The sequence below is a fragment of the Leopardus geoffroyi genome, chromosome E2 (assembly GCF_018350155.1).
Source record: "Leopardus geoffroyi isolate Oge1 chromosome E2, O.geoffroyi_Oge1_pat1.0, whole genome shotgun sequence".
Taxonomy (NCBI): Eukaryota; Metazoa; Chordata; class Mammalia; order Carnivora; family Felidae; genus Leopardus; species Leopardus geoffroyi.
Window position 1 is genome coordinate 33,891,477 of NC_059335.1, and position 24,278 is coordinate 33,915,754.

The following is a 24,278-nucleotide window of genomic DNA, read 5'->3' on the forward strand; positions in this document are numbered from 1 at the left end:
TCTGTTGCTGGACACTCGAGTTGCTTCCATGTTTTGTTTGTTGTAAATAATGCTGGCTGCTACGAATATGGGTGTACATACACCTCTTTGAGCCCTTCAGTTCTTTTGGGAATGTACCCAGAGGTGGGCCGGCTGGATTCCATGGAAATTCTATTTTTAATTTTTTAGGAGCTTCCATACTCTTTTCCAAAGGGGCTGTACCATTTTCCATTCCTATTCTTCACACATCAAGCTTGTTTACCCATGGAGCTTTCACTCTTGTTCGTCTGCTTGGAGTGCTCTGCAGCCAAGACTTTGCAAGACTAGCCCTTCCTCATCATTGTGTTTCAGCTCGGACAGTACCTCTTCAGAGAGGCCTTGGGACGGAACAGGCATTCTCATTCTCATTACCCTGCTTTTTTTTTGTCATAGCCCTCCTTACAAACTGGCAGGTATTTATTGTAATTTTGTTTCTCCCACCAGCTCGATAACTCCATTAGGGCAAGGATCTTGTCTGTCGTGGTCACCACTGTGCTCCCAGCGCCACTGTGCCCCCAGTACCTGGCACTAGGATGGTGCTCAATAAACGGTTAGAAACCCGCGCTAGAGATTGTGCATTCGCTCTCAGCCAACTCTAACCAGGAGGGAAGGCTGAGGGCCAAGGCCACGGGCTAGGGGGGCGTGGCAGCTCAGCCGGAGGCCCCCGCCACAGCCCCGCCCGTGTCCTTGTTCTCCTCCGCGGGTCTCCATAAAGTTTATTTGGCGGCGCGCCGCGCGAGGGCTTCTGGGAGGGCCGACTTCGGCCAATCAGGTAGCGCGGGCGAGCGGCGCGAGAAGCGGCGGCCGCGTTCTCCAGCCAGGACCTGAGCTGCTGAGACTGCTGCAGTGTCAGGTAAGGGTGTCGGTGTCTATGTCCTTCCCACTCGGGGCTTGTCCTTGAACCAACCCGGGGCCCCGAGGCTGGGCGGAGTCCGGTCTGCACGCTCGGAGCCACGTTGCTCTCACTTCCCGTTCGCCGTCTGGCAGCCGAGCACGCTTGACGCCGGCGACTCATCTCCCTGTCGAACCGTCCCCATTATAGTGTCTGGCAGCGCCCTTGGAGTGCCTTCTATCCGCTCTCTTTTTGAACACGGAGCTTTGGCCTCCTGACTCCCCTCCTCCCTTACTGCGGCGCTCTGCCGCGGCGCGTCACGCCCACACCCGCACCCCCACCCCCACCCTGTGCACAGCGAACCCACTCTGGGTTGGGGCGGCGCCCCTCTCCGCCACAGCACTCCGCCTGCGTGCTCGCCCCTGGGGATGTACCCTGTCCTCCCTCCAAGGGTGGGGGTGTCGACCCTGTTAGCCTTTCCCCACCCTTGGCCTGTCTGCTGTACCCGCATCCAGGGGAATGCTGCTCCGCACGTAGGGACACGCAAGAGATTAGAACCTGGAGATGGCCTGCACTTTCTTGGCCCTCGCTGCAATGCCTGAGTTTACTGGGTTTCTTTAAAAAATTGCGGGACGGACCCCAGGGATCTTCCTTCGGTCAGAGTTTGGACCACCCTTTCACAGATCCGATGGTTTGCCCTTGTCAAGTGAGAAGGAGATTTGGGTTTTTTGTTGTTGTTTGTTTTGCCCGAATTGCTTTTCAGCATGAGCAAGGATCACCTTTTGTATTGTGTCTGCGGAGCCTCAGAGGGTGTCCTTGGGCATCATAGCTTTTCTTTCTTTCAGCTGTTCTTTGTGCATTTGTATTTGGGACATTTGAGTTTCCATTCATGATGAATTTCTGTCCAAGGCTCATAGTTTTAAATACTTATGTATTAGGCTAACAGATCCTCTATTTGTATCTCCAGTGGGGGCTTCTCCCTCGACATCTACCCAGCTACCTATTTTCTATCCCTACCGAGATGGAGTTAGTGAACTCAGACTGCACCTGTCAAGAGAGGCCTAGCAAGCTTCCCATCATCTCCCCTCCCAAACTGCTCTTCTTTTTGTTTTTGTTTTTGTTTTCTATCTCGGTAATATAAAAGATCTAGACAATAACCTTTGAGTCACCCTTGACTGCTTTTTTTCTTTCTCATTCCACATCCAGTGCTTACCACCCTGGGCCAAGTCACCACCACCTCTCACCTGGATTATTGAAATAGTCTCCCAGCTGGTCTCCCTGCTTCTGCCCTTGCATTCATGCCCTATTTTTCAGCACAGCAGCTAGAAGGATCCTTTTGAAACGCAGGTCAGATCATATCACTCCTTTACACAAAAACCCTCCAGTGAGTTTCCGTCTTATTTAAAGACAAATGCCTCCTAGTGAGCCATAAGGCTTTACATAATCTGACCCACTGTTACTTTCCCACTCTCACTTTCTGCTGTTCTCCCTTTCCAGATGTCAGACATGCTTTGACCTCAGGGCCTTTCTGCTAGGGGTTCAATATCCTTGTGGTTTGCTCCCTCACTTTTTTCAGGTTTTTATTCAGGGATCATGTAGTGAGGCTTTCCCCAGTTTCTGTCTTCATTTCTGCTTCACTTGTTCTCCTTAGCAATTATATTTTAGTTATTTACCTTGTGTATTGTCTTTCCCTTCCAGAATGTGAAGGGCAGAGTGTTTTTATCTGTTTTGTTCCCTGATAATCTTCAGCACCTAGATCTGGCACGCAGTAGGTGCTCAATAAATGCTAAATAAACGAATGTTCCTGGCACCTTTAAAGACTTGGAATACAGTGATGAATTAAACAGTCCTGCCCTCGTTGGACTGATGTTCCTATGGAGGACACCGCCAGCAATAAACAAACAAATATAGAGTGTAGTATCAGACTATTTTTAAAAGGAGGACAAGGATTTCTGAACAGATTGAAATGAGAGAGCAAGTGATGGGAATATCTGGGGCGAGAGCATTCCTGGAAGGGGAATACCAAGTGCCAAGACCCTGAGGTGGGAACAGTTGCAGAAATGGTGAGCTTGAGTGCCTGAATCTGTTTCTTGATGGACTGAAGTAGAACATAAGGTAGAAATACAGGGGCGCCTGGGTGGCGCAGTCGGTTGAGCGTCCGACTTCATCCAGGTCACGATCTCGCGGTCCGTGAGTTCGAGCCCCGCGTCGGGCTCTGGGCTGATGGCTCGGAGCCTGGAGCCTGTTTCCGATTCTGTGTCTCCCTCTCTCTCTGCCCCTCCCCCGTTCATGCTCTGTCTCTCTCTGTACCAAAAATAAATAAAAACGTTGAAAAAAAAAAAAAAAAAGGTAGAAATACAGATGTTCCAAAGAGGGGGAGAGGTCAGCAGAGACCCAGAGGTGAGGGTCCAAGGGGTATTCAGGGAACAAGCCACTTTAATTCATCAAACATGTATTTGGTACCTATTTAATGCTAAACTTGGCTGCTGAGGGTTCAGAGTTGAGCAGTCTGCCTTACAGGAATTTGCCATGTAGAGGAGACAAACATGGGAAGAAATAATTACAACTATTTCACCAGAGAAGAACAGTAACAGAAGGTTCAGAATAGTGTGGGAGGGGTGTGGGATGGGGAGGACTGCCCTAGCTGACTTTGCAGGATACATAGGAGTTCCCCATGTGACAGTGTAGGCTTGGGATGTGTTATAGCAGAATATGCAGCTGCATATGCAGGAGTACGAAGGGAGGAAACAGCAAGAATCACCCCCAAGAGTAGAGACTTACTAGGGTATCTTTGGGGGAAGGGGAGTGAGAGATGTGGATGGTAAAAGTGACAGTGTCAGAATGCATGCATTTCCTCCTGGAGAGGATGGAAGGTGTCCCTGGTGAGATTAAGGCAGGGGAGCATTTCAGAAAGACTTCTTGCTAAGGGGAGGGTGACTTAGAGGAATGAGGTAGTCAGGAGAAAAGCTTGAGGGTCAGACGGGGGGCGAGAGAGATGAGGATTGCCTTTCGCAAAAGGTTTGAGAGGTAGACCTGGATATTGGCTGGATGTTCAGGAGCAGAGGAAGGCGACCCTCATGTGATTCCCAGGTGGTTTCTGGCTGACTTGCTGGATGCTAATAGTTTTACCGAGAGACTGGGAGCCCAGGAGGAGAAATTGGTGGTGTTGGTAGCTAAGAGAAGAGAGAAGTGATGAGTTTGGTTTGGGACACGTGTAGTTTGAGGCACCCATGGGTCATCCAGGTGCAGATGTCAGGTGGACAGTTGGAGGTACTAGTTCAGGGGAGAGAGCTGGCCCGGACATAGAATAATTTCTACCAAACCCTTGTTTTGATAAATTAGGGTTCTTATCTGGGCCCAGATAGTCCTCAGGGGTCTTTGGGTGGCCTTTTGGAGGAGGGGTCCTATGAGCCTCCTGCCATTGTATCTTCAAGAGTGTGTGTGTGGTTCTGTTATGTGCACATGTGTACACGAACATTAGACTCACAGATGTCTGTGGCCTTTCAAAATATTAACAATCACTGGTAGGGGTTCTAGTTGAAGCCATGGCCAAAGGTGGATCTTATCCAGAGAAATACACAGTGTGGGAAGAGGAGGTCCAAGGATAGAAGCTTGGCATTTAAGGGATGGATAGATGTAGAAGCCACAGCAGAGGAGGCTGAGGGAGGGAAAAGCTGGGAGAGCAGGAGGCGAACCAGGGAAAGGTGGCATCTTCAAGTCAAGGGAGGAGAGTGTTTCAGGAAGAAAGGAATGGTCAGGGTGTCAGAGGCTGAGAGGAAGTGTTGAAAGTCCATTGGACTTAGCAGTTAGGTCAGTGGTGGCTGCAGAGAAATGGGGAAAATAGTGAGGCAAGCAGAAGTTAGGTTGCAGCGGGTGATGTGTGGATGAGGCATGACAAAGGATGGCCATCTTTTTTTGAAGAGAGAGTGAGAGCTGGAGGAACGTGTGGGATTGAGGATTTGTTTGTTTTTATGTTTGTTTATTTTCTGAGAGAGAGAGCAAGAGCGCATGTGCACACGCATGAGTAGGGGAGGGGCAGAGAGAGAGAGAGGGAGACACAGAATCCGAAGCAGGCTCTAGGCCCTGAGCTGTCAGCACAGAGCCCAATGCGGGGCTCAAACACATGGACCACAAGATCATGACCTGAGCTGAAGTCGGATGCTTAACTGACTGAGTCACGCAGGCACCCCAAGGAATTGTTTTTAATCTTTTAATTTTAGAATAATTTTAGATTTACAGAAAATATGTAAGATTAGTACAGAGTTCTCTGTACTCCTCACCCAGTTTCCCCTACTGATGAGGAATTATCTTAGGAGAGGAGACACCTGAACTCCAGGAGAAGCCGCCAAAGACAACCATCATTTCCTGAGCTCTGGCTGTGTGCAAGTCCCCGCCACGGGCTTTGCCTGCATAATCTAACGTCATCCTCACAACAGCTCTCTGATGTCTAAATCTGTTCCCTTCCTGGTCTTCCTCATTTCAGTAAGTGGCACATTCATGCTCCTGAGTTACTTACTTAGGCCTAAAACCTCGGCATCGTGTTCGACTTCTTTTCTCTCACGCTCTACATAAGTGATTCATATTTACGCGAAATCTATTCTTAAAATGTATACGTGAGTCAGTCTTTTCCGCCACTACCATCCTGGTCCATACCACTCTCCTGTATCACATCTGGGTAGTAAGAGCAGCCTCCTGACTGGTCTCTCTGTTTTTGCTTTGTGCCCTTCCTCCCTGCAGTCTGTTCTCCGTGCAGAAGTGGGAATGAGCCTTTGAAAAGGCTTAACCCTTTGGTAGTTCCCATCACACACAGACGAAAATCAGACGTTCTTATTACCATGTGCTGTGAAACCTACACCACGTAGCCCCTGCCGTAACCCCTCTCCCACCACTTTTCCCTGTCACGTTGTGCTTCAGTCATGTGGCCTCCTGTTCTTCTTCACATACGCTAATTTGCTTTTGCCTTGAAGCTTTTGCAATCGCCGTTTCCTTTGCAAGAACATTCTTCCAGATATCAGTATAGCTCACTCCTTTATTTCATTTAGGTCTTTGTTCAAGTTTCCTTTTTTTGTAAATGTTTATTTATTTACTTAGAGAGAGAGAGAGAGAGAGAGGAGAGTGCAGGTGAGGGAGGGGGGGCAGAGAGGATGAGAGAGATTCCCAAGCAGGCTCAGCAGCTGTCTGCGCAGAGCCCAACACAAGGCTTGATCTCACGAACCATGAGATCATGACCTGAGCCAAAACCAAGAGTCGGACGCTTAACCGACTGATTGACCTAGGCCCCCCCGAAGGTTTCCTTTTTAAAGAAGCTTTGCAGAACATCCCAGCTAAAGCAGTCCCACTGTTCATTCTGCCACATTTCCCCGTTCTATCTCCTTGTGAGCACTTACCAATACCTGGCATCATTTGTCTATTTGTTTATTTTAATTGTCGGTCTCCTAACAGACACAAGTGTTTTGAGTCCCAGAACCTTGTCTGGTTTTTCCACAGCTCCATCCCCAGTGCCTTGAACAGATAGTACCTAGCGCATGGGAGATGCTTAATAAATATTTGTTAAATGAAGGAAGATGGGGCTGTGACTTTGGTGGACCCAACAAGGTCAGCATAGGAATTGAAACAATAGGAGTCAGGCTGGCTGGGTCCAGGGACCCAGAGGAGGACCAGCCAAGAGGATTCTTGTCTTTCCATCAGATAGAAATCAAACATGAGCCGAGAGGAAGTGAGAGCAGAGTTTCCTGAAGACGCAGAGTGCAGATACAAACGGAGCATCTGGGAGACTCAGAAAGGAAAGACGAGGGAGTGTCATCTATGCTGGGGGGCTGGGGTTCTTACTGAGGATTGTGATCCGTTCGTTGTAAGTGCTTCTTTAGGCATCTGGGAACTGGTTAAAATGGACAAGTATTTAGGTGTCCTCTATAAGCCGCTTATGCCCTGGGGCCAAGGGTCTTGGTGAGTCAGTGGTCTGGAAAACATACATAACAGCCTCACTGGTCACTCCTTAGATGTTGTCTCTTGTGCTGGAAGACTCCAAAGAAATCATTAACTCAAGAATCATTAAATCAAGAAATCATTCACAAGGAGGACATGCACTGTCTGTACTATAAGACGTGTGTAAGGCGGGGGCTCAGGCCTTAGCAAGAATGAAGGCAGCAAAAACGCAGTCTTTCATGGGGTCCCTTCTGTTTCCCTAATCTCAGTTAGATATTCTTGGCAAAGTTTGTGGAAGTTTATTCTGTCAGTCAGTGACTGTGTTGGGGAATCTAGCTGCTGTTCAAGGACATCGTCGGAGTTAAGAAAAGTAAAGCCACAGAATGCTTTAAACTTTAGGCTTTTTGGAAGAGATGGAGAGTCTTGATATAAATAGACAATAACATAAAACAAATGAAGGAGAGTGATATCAGCACAATGGCAAGCTAAGAGGTCCTGATGCCTGTCTCTACATAAAAACAACAGAACAACTAACAAAAACCACATATTGACAAAAATAGGTCTGTGAGAGCTCCACAGTGACACAAGGCAACTGCAGACACCCTGTGGAGCACCAAAACTGAGGATTGGCTCCATGGAAATCTGTAAGGCAGATAAATGAACAGAATTTAGGTGAGAGGAGATTTTTGTGGGATGGATATTTAGGAAAACCATTTGGTAGGTAGGAATTGAATTGGTGGTAAAAATAATAGCTGAGGATTATTGCGTGGTTATTATGTGGCCTGTGAAGAAGATCTAGCTCTTTTTCCATTTCACAGATGGGGCCTAGCAAGAGTAATTAACTTGCCCAAAGGCGCCTCACCGGAGAGTGGAGGGGCTGGCTGGAGCTCAGGGGTACAGTGGAAGGTGGGGAAAATGGCATGAGCAGGGCGTACGTAAGGATGGTTAGGAGCAGAGTAAATCGGGTAACTGGTACATAGGGTTTAATCAAAAGCAGTGCCTCGTCTGCATCCCTGTGAGTGGAAGGCATTGAGGCTTTTGAGCAGGAGCAACATAGGGAAAGTGATGGTGGAAAGATTGAGGCAGCCACAGCAAGCAGAGTGACGTGGGAGTGGAGTGGGAGGGGCTCGAAGACATCCTGGTGTCTCTCAAGAACTTGGATTTAAAAGGATGGAAGTCCGGCCTCCTGTAATGGTGAAGAAGATAGAAGCAGCAGTTAGACTAACTTCATTGTGGTCGTCATCTCCCAATATGGGCAGAGATACGCATGTTACGTTGTAGATCTTAAACTTACCCGTTGTTCTGTATCAATTATATCTGAATAAAGCTGGGGGAGGAAGGCAAGTACCTTTTGCTACCTAAATCTGTTAAGTAATGAGAGTTGGGATAGCAGATTTGGAGAGTGAAGGCTATCTTGTCATCTGAATCTAAAGTATTTGGTTTCCTGAGTTTTTGTTAGGGAGGAACAGTGGTTTGGATAGTGAGAAATACCTGTCTGCTTTCTCTCAAAAAATATATCTGCATCTCTTTGGTTTCTGAGTCTGGAAGTCAGAGAGTACCTGTATATAAACCATCTGAAGTCATGCGCAGATGTAAAGGAGAAGGGCGAGTTAAAACCAGAGAGACAGGGAGTGAGAGCGAGAGAGAAGCCAGGGGACAGAGTGAAGGAGATGAGGAGGGCAGGTCTTGGGCGGGGGGAGCTGGGTGGGGGGGTTACTGCATTTTGAGATGTGCCAGATGTGACAGTTACGTGCTTGAGTGGAAAATGCGTAGGCAGTGCCTGGAAACTCTGGGTTGCAGTGTGAGTGCAGGGCGCAGAGTGGGAGTGTGGATTTGATAGTCATTGCCATCGAGGATTCAGGGCCACTGGTGAGACAAACGCTCTGAAGTAGGGGATGTACAGCAATTTAGAAATGAACAAGTTGTTGGGGCACCTGGGTGGCTCAGTGAGTTAAGCGGTTAAGTGTCTTACTTGATCTCAAGGCTCGTGAGTTCGAGCCCTGTGTCGGGCGGGCTCTGTGCCGACAGCTCAGAGCCTGGAGCCAGCTTTGGATTCTTGTCTCCCTCTCTCTCTGCCCCTCCCCCACTTACACTCTGTCTCTCTCTCTCTCTCTCTCTCTCTCTCAAAAAGAAATAAGCATTAAAAATTAAAAAAAAAATTAACAAGTTGTTTGAAGTTAGACAAGGTCACATATAGCCATGGAAAAGAATTCAGACTGACAGAGGTATAAGATGGAAAATCCCAACTCTTCCCTTTGCTTTCTGGAGGTAATGCTAAGGTACATTTCTCGCTATGTAATGTTTCTTTTCTGTGAATTTTCTGTGAATTATCTTAAGTGTATAGCTCAGTGAATTTTTACGTATTTATCCAATCATGTGACCACTAACCATATTGAGATACGGAACATTTACAACGTGAACTGCCATAATAAAATACCATAAACTGGGTGGCTTAAATAGCAGAAGTTTATTTTGTCACAGTTCTGGAGGCTGGGAGTCTGAGATCAGGGTGCCAGCGTGGTCGGGTCCTGGCGAAGACCTGCTTCCTGGTTGTTAGATGGCTGCTATCTCACTGTGTGCTCACATGTTCTTTCCTGGTTGAATGTGGTGGTGGGGTGGGTAGGAAGCAAGCTCCCTGGTGTCCTTTAGTAAGACACTAATCCCTTCATAAGGGCCCCATCTTCATGACCTCATCTGAACCTAATTCCCTTCCAAAGGTCCCTTCTCCAAATACCATCACATTGGGTCTTAAGGCTTCAACATAGGAATTTTGGAGGGGCACTTTATAGTCGATAGCACCCGGAAAGTTTCGTTCTCCTTTCTGGTCGGTTACTCCCGTGCCCCCACCCTAGAAGAACCAGTGTTCTGATTTCTACCACCATAGATTTAGTTTTTTCTGTTCTTAAAATCCATTTAAATGCAATCGTGCAGTATGTGTTTTTTCTTTAAAATAAATCTGGCTGCTTTAGTTAACCACTGTGTCGGCAAAATTTATCCATATTCCACATAGCTGTAGTTCAGTCTTTCCTGTTGCTGTGTGGTATACCAGGGTATGAATATGCTGCCATAAAAATCTGAAATGCGATAATTCTGTCTATACAATGGTGTTTTTTGTTGTTCGTTTGTTTTGTGTGTGTTTTGTTTTTTTAAAGTGACATAGCATTTATTCAACTTTATTTATTTATTTTTTTATATATAATTTATTGTCAAATTGGTTTCCATACAACACCCAGGGCTCATCCCAACAGGTGCCCTCCTCTATGTTTTAAGATTATTTGGTGGTGGTGGAGGGCTCAGACTTTTATTAGAATCTGATAAAAGCTCTAGTGCTTTTCTTATATTAAGAAAAACAGAATACATGTATTTCCAGGGTTTCCTAGTGACTTTGATGTCGGTGTCATGGCCTTCAGGACAATAAGCTTTCCTTGGTTTACAGCAGGGTTTCTCAGCCTCGGCATTATATTTGAGCCATATAATTCTTTGTTGTGGAGGCTGTGCTAGGCATTGTGGTATGTTTAGCTCCACCCTCGACCTGTACCCTCTAGATGTCAGTGGTATGTGGTCTGTCTCCCTGAATTGTGACAACCAGAAATGTCTCTAGATATTGCCAGTGACCTCTGGGGAGGCAAAATTGCCCTCAGTTGGGAAACATTGGTTTAGAGAAAAAAGCCAGAGCCAAAGACCTTTTAGAGGCTGATTTGGTGATCTTCCCTGCTTATGCCAGTTGTAAGATGTGGCCGGTGTCATTAATTTCCATCACCACTCAAATGAGGCTGCTCCTTCTAAGGACACATTAAGTGAGTTTAGAGACTGACTAAAGGGGCGCCTGGGTGGCTCAGTCGGTTAAGCATCTGACTTCGACTAAGGTCATGATCTCACGGTTCCTGAGTTTGAGCCCTGCATCAGGCTCTGTGGTGACAGAATGGAGCCTGCTTGGGATCTTTCATCTCCCTCTCTCTCACTGCCTCTCCCCTGCTTGTGTGCTTTTTTTCTCTCTCAAAAATAAACATAAAAAAAAAAAAAAAAGACTGACTTAAAATCTCTACATTTGTAGGAGCGGTCTCTTAGGAATTACCTGAGCCAACCCCATCACCTCAGTGGTGATGAGACTGCAATCCAGAGAGGGGGAAGGGCCAGCCCCAGGGCCAGAGGCTGATGTGGGGCAGAGCCAGTGCACAGTTCTTCCATTCCAGGCCCAGCTTCTACTCTGCTGTTGCACTGGACAGCCCACTGGACTGCTGAGAGTTTATCAGAAACTTCCCTGGGGGATACTTGCTTGATGTTTTTATATGATGCCAGGTTGCTCCTCTTTGCTCACTGGATATGAAACAATACAAGGGGCATTTTATGTATCAGGAAAGCTGATACTGTGCCTTCTTTACTGCAAACACTGAGTCACCCAGCTCTTTCATTTCACTCTGTCTAGGGTGATTTGTTTTAGCTCTTTGTTTTCTCCAGAAGTCTACCTTCTGAGTAATGATGAGATCCAAGTCTCTTTTACTTAGTCTCATGGGACTAGGAAGAATTATCTAACAACAGATTTTTTTCATCGTTTTCCTAAAGGCATCTGAAACGATAGTATCTGTTAAGATGCAGTATTTCTCTTTGGTTGTTGTTGTAATTGACAGCTGACAGATACAGCAAAAAGTGGAATGATGACCAAGGTTTACATTTTCAAAAGAAGAGAGGAAAGCAGCACCAGTCTTAAACTTTTGATACCTCGGGTGAGGCTTTACTCATTAATCTTTGGTGCTGAATATTGAACACACTTCTCTTTCGTTTTAATCCTATTAAGCCCAATTAATAAGAAGGTTTGAGGGCAAGATCTCTTCTTGAAATTAAATGCTAGATTTCTTTTGAATCACACCTTCATTGTGGAAACTTGAAGTTCTAATAAAAACCACATTTGATAGTGGGTAATATACATTTAAAAATTATAACTGTCTATCAGAAGTTCTTACTGAATGATAATGAAGTTGTGCTTAAGTAAGTTATAATTTAGTATCAAATATTTACTAGAAGATTTTTTTGAAGCAGAGATGTTTATAATTAAATGACAAAATGTTGCCAAATTGGCAACTTTGGAATAAAAGCTAAAATAACATTTTACAATGATGTAAATCAGTAGAGTTTATAAAATCCTTTCTGTGTATCATCAACCCCTTGAAGTAGTTAGGGATTATCATCCTCTTTTTATAGATGAGGAAATCGAGAGGAAAGATTTGGATTTTATCCCAGGGGTAAATCGACCTACTTTAAGCCAGTAAGTGAACATTGTAGATTCAAACGAGGTGCTTCAGAGTCCACTCTTCTCCCGTCTACCCATTCTGTTTTAAATGTGTATATGTGTGTTTTTACTTATTTTACTGCCACATTAAAACTTTTAAAAATAATTTTCAAAAAGGAGTAACACTGTTAATTGTATATTTTGAAGAGAAGAACAGAGGTGTAAGTAGCACCAGTTATTTCCTCTGAAGTATACAAAAAACCCTCCCCCCCCCCCCCAAAAGCATCTGCAAGATAGAGCAGGCTAAAAGTGCATTTTTTAGATTCCAAGATCTTTGTAGTTGAAAGAGATAATATTTGGGTGTGTGGTAAGATTAGAATTTCACAGTGAGTACTTGGAAGTACTGCTTGAGTGTATTGACATTCTGCAGGGAAAATGGTTGGGGTCATTTCCCTGTGCAGTCACCGAACTGAGAGAGATTCCTTTAAGACTGAAGGAAAGACAGAGGCCCCTGCTTTATCTTTTCATCTCTTTGTTACTCCTTCACATTCCTCGGATAACTGTTCTGTTTGGATTGTGGGTGATAAGGAAAAGGGAAAATGCACGTGGGTTTGATATGTTGCCCTGTCCTTGAAAAGGGCAGGGAGTTCCCTCTAGCATTCTGTGCGTTAGGTCAGAAGAACACTTTCTGGATAGATTTCATCATTTACAAAACGGATTTCTTCCCCCAAATCTGCTGTCTAAATAAACACCTTACAGAGGGAAGGGGGATGACAACAGGCCTGTTGTGTTAATCTTTACACGGTAGTGTTTTCACTGCTAGTGAGGGAGCTGTGCCAGGGGCATATAGCCAGTAAGCGTTGAACCTGGATTTACTTACCAAGTCTAGCTCAGATTTACCTAGGCGAAATAGGGGTTGGCAAACTATAACGTGTAGGCCTGAGAAGCTAAAAAGGGTTTTTACATCTTTAAATTGTTGGGAAAAAAATCCAAAGAAGAATATTTTATGACAAGTGAAAATTATATGAAATTCATATTTGAGTGGTCATGATTAAAATTTTATCGGAGCACAGCCATGCTCATTTGTTTACCTGTCATCCAGTTTCAAGCCCAGCTGTGCAGGTGCAACAGAGAATGGCCCACAAAGCCTAAAATAATTTGCTGTCTGGCCCGTTACAGAAGAAGCTTGCTGACCCTTGCCCTAGCATACCAGTCTCAAAGACTAGAAACTGGAAAAGAGTTTGGTAGACAGGATGGATGGCTATGAGGCTCTTTCACTCTTTCCTTTGTTTTCGGTCAGCTTTGAGGTACTGGAGGTGCTCGTTTATGGAAATATGTCCTATAAGTATCATGGGTTCACAGCCACCTCTGAGATGACCCAGTGGTTTTCAAACCGTGGTTCCCCAGCTTGGGGGTCCACAAAGCCCTGGGAAAGTGGGAAGGCACATTCTACTTGTGGCTGATGCTTTAGAAGAAAAGACACTAATGAACTAATAATTAATACCAGAAAACAGATGTGTAGACATTTTAATACAATAAGCATGAATACTGTAAGAAACTGAGAATCAGACCATCTGCAGAATCCTGAAGGGGCCACTCTGAGAATACTGATTTAAAATGGTCTAGAAGTGTGGAGCAGTTTGAATATTTAATTATCCATTTGGAAGGGAAAAATAACCTTCGTGTGTTTCCTTCGCTGTCACACTACTCTACTTCACCACCACAGCGCTTCACTTTTGACACCCAGTGTGTGGGTTTTCCACACATCAGGCAATTTTCAGATTGCCTGCGCACCAGCTGGCTGTTACAGTTTAACTCACTTCTGGCACCGTGTACCTGGAGATAGCGGCAGATCCCACCAGTTAAGGGTCCAGTCCCACAGAACCGTGCCCACCCCCCATCCCCCTCTTTCGGAAGCCAGTCGCGAAGCCAGGTTGCTACATGTGCTTTTGACCTGCCGGCTCTAGATCTGGGGTTTCCGCAACCCTCTCCTCAGGTTCGACTAATTTGCCAGAGGGGCTCACAGAGCTCAGAGAAACATTTACTTACGTGTTTACGAGTTTATTATAAAGGATACGGATGGACACCCTGATAGATACTTAGGGTGGGGTCTGGAAGGGCCCCTGAGTACAGGAGCTTCGGTCCCTATGGAACTGGCAGCCAGGCACCACCCTCCAAGCATGTGGTCACCAACCCAGAAGCTCAGCAGATCTCATCGTTCAAGAGTTTTTGTAGAGTGGCCGGGGCTGAGAGTTCCAGCCCTCTAATCGTTTGGTCTTTCTGGTGACTGGCCCCATCCCAAGGCTGTCCGGGATGCCCCATCCCCAAGTCACCTCATTAACATAAGCTCAAGTGTGTTCAGGTGGAGCTCCTTGTGAGTTGCAAAAGACTCCCAATCTCAGGATATTCCAAGGGTTTTAGGAGCTTTGTGCCAGGAACTGAGACAAAGACCAAATAAATTTTTTATTATACTACACTACTCTTTTCTGGCTTGATTAAATATTTAACATGGTTATATTGCGATTGTAAAAATCACCATATTTTTCATAATTAAGACACGTCTTAGTAGCAAATAAACTGAAATTATTTGATGCATTTTTGCTCTGCCTTTTTATTTAGTTCATCTCATCCTGTAAGCAATTTGGGGATTTTTTTTTCCCTCTCGCTAAAGGATGTGTATGTGTCCAGAAGGGGACAGTTTTTGGGCAGCGAGTGACAGGTGAGTGCTAATTTGAGGAGATGGAAGTCCGCTCAGCCCTTGATTTCACCTGTAGGGAAGAGCTGTCTATAAAGCTGTGGGCTCTAATTTTTTCCTCTGCTTAATTTTCTCAGCATCCTCTAGGTGTGGTGAAGAGATCTGGATTACAGGGACTTTGCACTAACAGCATTCTTCTAATATAGTGGGGTGCCCTACTGTGGCCTCTGAAAAACCTTGGGTTATTGTCTTTCATTTTGAGAGTAACTTTTTTATTGAAGTATGATACACAGTCTGAAAAGTACACGAATCATGAGTCCAGCTCAGTGAATTTTCTCAAAGTGAACACACTGTTAAGCAGCACTCAGCTTAAAAAAACCAGAAAATTAGCCCCTCAGAAGCCTCCCTTCTGTCTCCCCCCCCCCGCCCCCCCCCCCCCCCAAGAGTAACCAGTCTTGCTTTCTAATAGCAGTGATAAGGTAGCCTTTCATTTTAAAGCTTTTGGTTGCCGGTGTCTGAGGAGGTCTGTGGAGACTCAGGAAGACTTCTGCTACGAAGCATGGGAGAGGTTTGATGCTCAGGGCCCTCGCATCCTGCGATGCTTTCTGAAACACCTGTCAGTGTTTCCAAATTCCTCTCCTGATCAGGCTCAGTCGTTGCTGACAGAGGAGCCCTGGTGTTGCGGCTTTGTCCTTGCTGGCCGTTTCCCATCCAGCCCCAATTCTGCTGCCTTGACTGTTCGACGTTCCACTTCCGTGGGTCCTCTGTGTGGCATTTTCCTGTCTCCCTCCTCCATACCTCGCCAAGGATACAGCTGGCATCCAGTCTCTGCATGTGTCTTGGCCAGGTTTTCCAACATAAAGCTTGGACTTTGTCCCTTCCTACCCCCAGTTCTCTCTTGGACAAGGTTAGTAAGGTTATTTGCTTGATCATCGTTCAGTATCTTGAGTCAAAATGGGTATTTGGTTGGTTTAACCCACTTATTTTATGGCTAACTAGATATTTATTTTGTGGAAGAGATAAAGTTTTTCTTATATTTATGATATTAATTGTAAATTAAAAATTTTTAATGAAATGGGATGGGATGATGACTACATCGCAGTATAGATTTGGAACCCCTCATAACGTTTTTATAAATTAATATCCACTGGTTGAGTTATAATGCAGGATAGATCCAGTTTTTCCCAAATATGGCATTAAATATATAGGTCTTTTCTCTCAGACAGACGTGGAACAAGCTTATTTTCAACTCTGAAGTTGAATAATGATATTTTTTCTATATATTTATTCTTCTGGTTTGGAATTCTGTTCACCTGAAAACTGAGCTGTTTCTTCTAAAATTCCACTGGTTTTTGTCTGGGTATTTAGAGGGAAAGTACCAGTCTGGACCAAGTGTGATCTGAATTCCTGGCATTTATACTGTCACTGCCTTATGCTGTGCAGCCTCAGAAATGTTAAGTATCAGTTGGTAGTCGGAAGGGAATGTTTTTGCTCTGGTCTTTGCTTGCCAGTGGGTGCTGATTTGGCAGGAGAGTGCAGGAAGCCTTCAAGAAGAACAGACTCTCCACAAATGGAAGAATAAAACTATTCATTCCACAAATGAGCACCTACTATGTGCCAGGTGCTGTTCTAGAAGCTTGGGATCCATTAGAGAACAAAACACACAGAATCCCTGTCCTTGTGCAGCTTATGTTCTAGCTGGGGTGACAGTCAGATGGGGGAGTGCTAGGGACAGTTGCAGCTTGCGCTCCTAAATATTTTGTTCCAGGTTGGCATCAAAGGCCAGGTGACAGTTGAGCTGAAACAGAGAGACAGGGAGTCAGTCAGGAGTGAATCTGGGAGAGGAGCATTCTAGATAGAGGAAACAAGGGGTAGAAAGGCTCTAGGGCAGGAATGTGCTTGACCCGTTGGGGGAGTAGCACAGGGGCGGGGCCCCAGGGGGACTGGAGCCTAGGAAAGGAAAGGGGGACAGGGCTGGAGATAAGTCTGGAAGGTAAGAGGAAGGGAGGCTGCTTCTGTAGGGCTTCACTTTGTACAAAAGGTTTAAGCAAAGGAAGGATGTGGCCTGACTTTGAAAGGATCAACTAGACTGTAGGAGGCAAGGGCTGAAGCAGGGAGGCCAGGGGAGAGGTGATAGTGACTTGAATGGGTGCAGGTGGTGGGATGAGGTAGATTCTGGATGCATTTTGTGGGTAGACTTGAAAGGCTTTGTTGGCCTGGATGAGTCATGGAGGCCTTCAAAGATTTTGGCCCAAGCATCTGAGTAGTGGTGGCTCCACACAGAGAAGGCCAAGGAGCGCGTTTTGTTGACAAGAGATTAGAGCTCAGCTTTAGACGTATTAAGTTTAAGATGGTGTTTTTAGAGATTCAACTTTTATTTTATCATGGTCAAATAATTCTATTAACTTTTAAAAGTCTTATTTTTGGGGTCACATTAAAGTAAAATGTGACTTTTATTTTGCATTTATTATTTACACTCATATCCATCATTCTACGTCTTTGTAGGGGCACGTCATTTGAGAAGTTGAGCGTTTCCTTTGTCTGAATTTGTCCAACGTGGATGCAAAATGTTAGATGTGTTTTTCCTGTTTTTTTTCCTTTTTTATTCGTTTCTTTTAAAATATTTATTCATTTTCTGAGAGAGAGAGAGCGAACACAAGCAGAGGAGGGAGAGAGAGAGAAAGAGAGGCAGACACAGAATCTGAAGGAGGCTCCAGGCTCCGGGCTGTCAGTATAGAGCCTGACTGCAAGATCATGACCCGAGCTGAAATAGGACACTTAACCAGCTGAGCCACCCAGATACCCCTTTTCCTTCTGTTTTAAACTTAGAAAAGTTTGTTTCATTCAGTTCTTTATTAAAGGAGCTACAAGATTTTCCTTATGAAAGAAAAAAAGTATTTCCTACTCCTTGGCTCTGTTAGACGAATTATTTTTATCTTAGAGTAAAAAGGGGTGGGGGGAATTGGCGGCATATTACTTTTCTTTTCCCTTTCTGGTGAGCGACCATGTTTCTGCTAGTTAGTAGAATGTCATTGGCCCTGTTGGTTTCTCAGGAAAAACATTTCTCTATCAGACAGGAGCCGTTGTTTAAAAATACTCGTTTCAGGGGCACCTGGGTGGCTCAGTAGATTAAGTGTCTGACTCTTGATTTCAGCTCAGGTCATGATCTCAACGATTCGTGAAATTGAGCCCCAGCATAGGCTCTGTGCTGACAGTGGGGAGCCTGCTTGAGATTCTCTCTCCCTCTGTCTGCCCCTCTCTCTCTCTCTCAAAATAAATAAATATATAGTTAAAAAAAAAATACTCTTGTTTCTTTCTTCTGTCCCCGAGAACAGAAGAAAGTTCTGCCATCCCCTTTTTCCCACAGGTAGAGATGGCCAATTACAGCCTCACTTCATTGGTTCAAAGCAAAACAATGCTTATCTAGAAACTTTAGGAAAAAGAGTTAGCATGTATATGACTTTTTGCCTAAAGATTAAAGAATACCGAAGTGTTTTTATGTTTACCCCAACTGAGCCATATTTGTTTTAACCTTGTGCCTTTGCCTATAAATTTAATATCCTTTAATGTCCATTTAAGAAAGAAATCCTCATTTTCCTCCTGTGGATTTATGGTGATAACCATGCCTTTTAAACATTAACCTGTGCTTCATAGCTTAGATATAATTATATATTACGTTACCGTTGTAACTACCATTCTAGACTAGTGGCATTTCAAAGGTTCAGTGAAAGCATGGGTTTAAAACAAAGAAGAAAAGTATGATCAACAAGGGCTACTGTTTAAAGATTGAAAAAAAAATTTTTTAACGTTTATTCATTTTTGAGAGACAGAGAGAGACAGAGCATGAGTGGGGGAGGAGCAGAGAGAGAGGGAGACACAGAATCCGAAGCAGGCTGTAGGCTCCGAGCTGTCAGCGCAGAGCCCATGTGGGGCTCAAACTCACGGACTGCGAGACCATGACCTGAGCTGAAGTTGGATGCCCAACCGACCGAGCCCCCCAGGCGCCCCTAAAGATATTTTCTAATGAATAATTTTGTCAGTCTTTTAGCAGTGTAAGTTTTTTTTTAATGATAGTGATACTGTTTACGTTCTGTCGATACAAATAGCGGTAGGTGTTAAGAACATGCTCTTGTTCAAGAATCTTACGCAAGGGATGTACAGTATGTATAAGATTCATAAAGGTGTAATATCCATTAAATAGTAACACTGTTCATAGGACTTTTTCTCTGTCAACTGCTGGACAAACAGGTGGTCTTGTTAATAATATTTGTGATCTAGAAGCCAGCTGCTATTTATATTAACACAATTATTAGTAACAGTGGCATTTCTAAAAGTAGTAGGTACTGTAACAATGGAGTCTAACATCCTGAATATCATCTATCACCAGCAGACATGGATCTCTGCTCTCAGTAACCTCGTAAGTGAAAGAATGTGTGAATGGACTCTTGAACATGAATTTTAAGACTGTCTTTTAGGTTAGTGGAGGAACAGGTGTGTGAGAATGACACGGGATTAGTCAGGAGACCTGTGTTGCTGTGTTCATCCAGCCACACTGCAGCTGAGAGTGCTCAGGGCACCGAACTGAGCTCTGTGTGGACTGTCCTTGCTTCTCCTGTCTACTCAGGAGCCTCGTAGAGTTGTTGAGAATCATATGATATAAGGGCCTCATAAATTGCCCTGCCGTCTGTGGATGGTGGGGTTTTTCTAAGACAGGTGGAGGAATAGGAGGTGCCAGGGTGATTGTTCTTTAGCCTTCCCAGCGGGGGCCACCGTGGTTCCATTTCCTTGTTGGCTTTGAGTCTGTGGAAGGAGGCAGGAATTCTGTTCTGTAGCTCGGTATCTTTGCATTTGTTCTCATGGCAGAAATCAATCTTGGGGCTGTCAATATGCACAGAAATGATCTATTTCTTCACAGTCTGACTCATTTTCTCTGTCAGGCCTGTTCTTGGGCTCTGTTCAGGAACAAATCCTGCTTGTTGATGAGCTGTCTCCTTGTCTGTTTACAAAAAGTCCTCGTGTTCCGTTTAGCTTGTAACAGACTCAGGCAGCATTCGAAGCCTGTCTTTCCCTTGATTTAGGTCTCTTTCCTCCCCCATCTAGGATCTGCATCTCCAATGGATACTGAGGGGTTTGGTGAGCTCCTTCAGCAAGCTGAACAGCTTGCCGCGGAGACTGAGGGCATCTCAGAGCTTCCCCATGTGGAACGGAACCTCCAGGAGATCCAGCAGGCGGGCGAGCGCCTGCGTTCCCGCACCCTCACACGCACGTCCCAGGAGACAGCAGATGTCAAGGCGTGAGTACTGGTGGGGAGGAAGCACAGCTACTGGGTGGCTCAGGGGCAGGATCCGATTCTTTCCTTCCTTGAATTAGGATGCAGTCTGTAAATGACAGACACAAGCCAGATTCTTGGGAATTCAAGAGGTTTTGTAAACAAGTCAGCAGCCTTGCTCTGTCTCCCTACCCCAGGTTTTCCAGCCTGTCTGCCTGACCAAGCCATGGTCCCGTATCACAGGCAGAGATGATTAGGATGGGAAAAGGTGAAGAGTTTTATCACACAGAAACCCGTTACAGTAGTTCCTGATTGGGTTTGCTGACCACGGGGTCATATTTATGACCGGCTCCCGTAGCTGTATTAGTAAATGCCGTTACACAGATAAGTGTTCCCTTCAAAGCCAGGGAGCACTCCGAGATGAGCAGACTTTTTAAGAGCACTCAGAAGAAATTGATGGGCTGTCAGTGACAAAAAGCCATTCAAGTGAGGGGTGATTCTTTCTGGTCATTGTTGGTAACCCCAACAGCTGCTTCTGCAAGGCCTTGCACGTGCAGTGCCTGCCAGTTGCCCATAGAACAGGAAAGTAGGTGGGCCCAAGAGAGTGCAGCTGAAGAAAAGCGCTGACTGGCTGTCCAGCCAGTGGCTCCTGCTGCCACACGGCATCCGCCAGGCTGTTGATTGCACAGTCGGGGGTTGGGGCACCACGAGCCAGTCCTGGGCCACTTCTGGCGCTACAGCCATGAATTACATGTGGTTCTTGCCCTCAAGGAGCTTGTAATTTTGGGAGACAGGAAAAACAAAACAAAACTTTGCTGCTTTCCATAAGAACTGTGATTTACTGATTACTTGTGTCAGAAATTTTACTTAATCCTCTCAACGAATATTAGGGCCCTTGTCCCCTCATTACAGTTGGGCAGCTAGGGCTCAGAGAGGGCAGGTAACTGTCAGTTCACAGACCTGGTGAGTGTTGAGCCAGGATTCAAATCCAGTAAGGCTGAGTCCAGAGCCTTGATGGAAGGGCCATGGGGGGATGGAGGGGTGCTATTACTTGTGACCTTGGTGGGTCTGGAAAATCACTGAGATTCTGTGTGGGCGATGTGGGAAATCGTTAATCGTCTGTTCAGTCTTCATTGTTTGAACTTGAGAAAGACCCAAGTACTGATGTTTCCATGAGGATGTTATTTTGGGTTTGTAACAAATGTCACAAGAGTGAGTATAAGTGCTACATTCTTCTCCCAACTAATCTTGAAAGCTGAGTGCTTTGGCTGCTCCGCTGAGTTAGTAAGGACTTTGTGGAGATTCTGTAGGTCTCCCCAGAATTTTTATTTAAAATGCTGGTTAGTTTTGATTCCATTGGTTTTGGTAAAGGCAAGTCAGAAGAACTCTGGCAGGAATATTTTACCATCCAGCCAGGTGCTCTTCTGCATTGTTTGCCAACACCCCCGCCAGCCTTTAGACAGACCTGCTTACTTGCCCTCCTTGCAGGCTCCTTACTGTTGCTGCTGATCGCCTGCCGTTACCCTCAGTCTTGAGCACGCAGGCTCTGTGCTTGTGTGCAGGGATGCTGCGGGAGCGAAAAGACCGTGATGCCAGCTGAGTTGCTATAGTTATAATTTAATTGCATCAGCTTTACAGCCTATTAAGAGCAAAAAGGGAAAATGTTTTCTTGGTAACAATTATCAGTCATGCTCTCTTTCTTGTAAATTTCCATTCTTCCTCATCTCTTTCTACCTTAAATTCATTATTTTAGGGAGGAGGAAGTTGGAACATTGAAAGAATGGGTATAGGGTGGGGCAGGTGCTTAAAAAGAAACCAAAGGGCTGATGACTGTATTTTTCCACCTTGATAGGCAGACATAAAGTGTGATGTGAATATTTTAGTACAGGGTGAAGGCAGAGAAGAGAACTGAGTAGGAAACATTTTCTTACATGAAATAAATTTTGAAAGAAAATGTGTCTTTAAGATTTTAGTTCAGATTAAATTGTAGATTTAAGATTGAATTGTTCTGTGCTGAATTCATTTGTTTAAATATACTTTGTTGGATTTTTCATTTCAGGGAACAGATTTGAAAGCTTTTTTGCATGTGTGTTTGATATTTTTAAATTGTTAAATTTCTTCACACATAAAGAATATGCATAACATACATAAAGGTGTAAATCAGGGGTTGTCAGCCTGTGATCCATGAGCCAGATCCAGCCCGCTGCCTGTTAAAGTCTTATTGGAACATGGCCACACTTATTTATGTATTGTCTGTGCTGCTTTTGTGCTACAATAGCAGAGTTGAGTGGTTATGACAGAGACCGTATGGCCTGCAGAGCCTGAAATATTTACTGTCTGCCTTTTACAGGATAAGTTTGCTGACTCCTCGTGTAAATAATAATAAAATGAATTGCACGTTGCACAGTGAAGACATAGATATCGTCAGTATCTGTGAAGCCCTCCCTGGGTACCCATTTTCAATCTCATCCCCCCTCCTTTCCCATCAGAGATGCCTCACTGGATTTTTCCAGTCAGATTCAGAAGCCAAACAACTTAGAGTTGTACAAAGAGAAAGCCAGCAATCACTCTCTGTCCTTAACTTTATCCCCAGAGTAACCAGGGTTATTAATTTGCTAATTCTTTCACACTTCTCTCCATGTTCATGCGAAGCATAGATGCACATTTATGTGCCCACAGTTTCTCAGTAAATTATAAATTTACTTGAGGTAATACCACTAAGCAACCTTTTTGAGCACATGCTCTTTGTCAGGCATTGTGCCAACCACTTTACATGCGTTACATAATTTCTTCTTAAAATAGCCCTGTGAAATAAGTGTTTATTATCTCTGTTTTATAATTGAGAAACGTCAGATAGCAAGGGCCAAGCCAGAATTCAAATGCAGCTTGGTCAGTACGAATCTCTCCCATTCCTGTGGCACTTTTCAGTTCCCAGAGAATTGTCATAGGCGTTCTCCTGGCTGACGGTCACGAGCCTGAGAGGTGAGAGAGGCAGAGATTTGTCTTGACATTTGACAGGAAGAAAATGAAGCTTGGAAAACTGATGTGTCTAAGATTTTCAGGCAGTAGTGACAGGTAAAACTTGAACCCAGGCCTCCTGACTTTGTTTCTATTCCCCATGTGCGCCTAGAACACCTTTTGTCCTCCTCTTCTGGGACTAGAGTGTTTGACTCCAGCCTCTGTGGTTCTTTGCTCAGGAGAAGCTGCCTGGTTTGCGGAAATTGGGGCAGGTATAAGGCAGGGAGCCTTTGGATTTTCTAGCCTTACAAGCTAGAAGTTTCTGGTACAGCCTTTATTTGTAAAGCCGCCTGTTACCCTAGATTCCCTGCTCCTTTCCTCAGTTTTCAGTCCGTCTCCCTTTCCCCATCAAGGCTTCTGCCTGTGACTGGACAGTTCCTGTGGGTGCTACCCCCTCAGATGGGACCTTTCTCTTTGGACTATTCTAATAGCTAGGTTTTCCATGTCAAGGCTGTCAACCCTTGTACACCTTAAAATTGCCTAGGCATTGGGCACATTCCCACATACCACGGGTGGACATATGGCACTTGTGGGACAGAATTTGGCAGTCCCTCTTCCAGCAGTCCCCCTTCCAGGGTCCATCCCAAAGATACACTGGCAAAACTATGAAAGACGTGTGCCCAGCAATATTCATTGTGGCATTATTTGTGATAGCAAAAATTGGAAATGACTGAAGCATCCGTCCATAGGGAACTGGTTGGATAGATGTGGTATGTCTTTGTAATGGAGTACTTTTCAGTAGTACAGAAGGATGAGAATGTACACTACTATGGAATGACTCCAGGAGATATTGCCAAGTAAAATAGAAAATAAGGTGGAGAAATATGTACAGTACTCTTACTTAAGAAAGCAGGTAAAAGACACTCAGTGTTCATGAATTGGAAGACTTAATATTATTAAGATGTTAATACTTTCAAAATTGATCTGCAGATTCAGTGCAGTCCTTATTAGAATCCCAGCTGGCTTTTTTTGCAGAAATTGACAAGTTGATCCTATAATCCATGTGGAAATACAAGAGACCTAGAGTGGCCAGATTTTTTAAAGGCAGAAGAAAGTTGGAAGGCTTATAGTTTCAATTTTGTAACTTCAGACAAAACTACCGTAATCGACACCATGTGGTACTGGCATTAAGGACAGACAGTTGAATAGAATTATGAATCCAGAAATAAACCCATGTGTCTACGATCAGCTGATTTTCAACAAGAGTGCCAAGAGCATCTAGTGTTTTTTTCAACAAATAATGCTGGGACAACTGAATATCTATATATAAAAGAATGAAGTTGGACACCGTAAC

At 44.8% G+C, this 24,278-nt stretch overlaps 1 protein-coding gene across 1 annotated transcript in view; it reads left to right on the forward strand.

The window, feature by feature from the left end:
- The first annotated feature begins 766 nt into the window (after positions 1-766).
- The window catches only part of NUP93 (nucleoporin 93), a 104,989-nt gene continuing 81,477 nt past the window's right edge, over positions 767-24,278 (forward strand). Inside the window, exons 1-2 of the mRNA XM_045442813.1 lie at positions 767-871; positions 19,798-19,990. Of these exons, the coding sequence (XP_045298769.1) occupies positions 19,812-19,990 (179 nt within the window). The 5' untranslated portion in view covers positions 767-871; positions 19,798-19,811. The remainder of the gene's footprint in view (positions 872-19,797; positions 19,991-24,278) is intronic.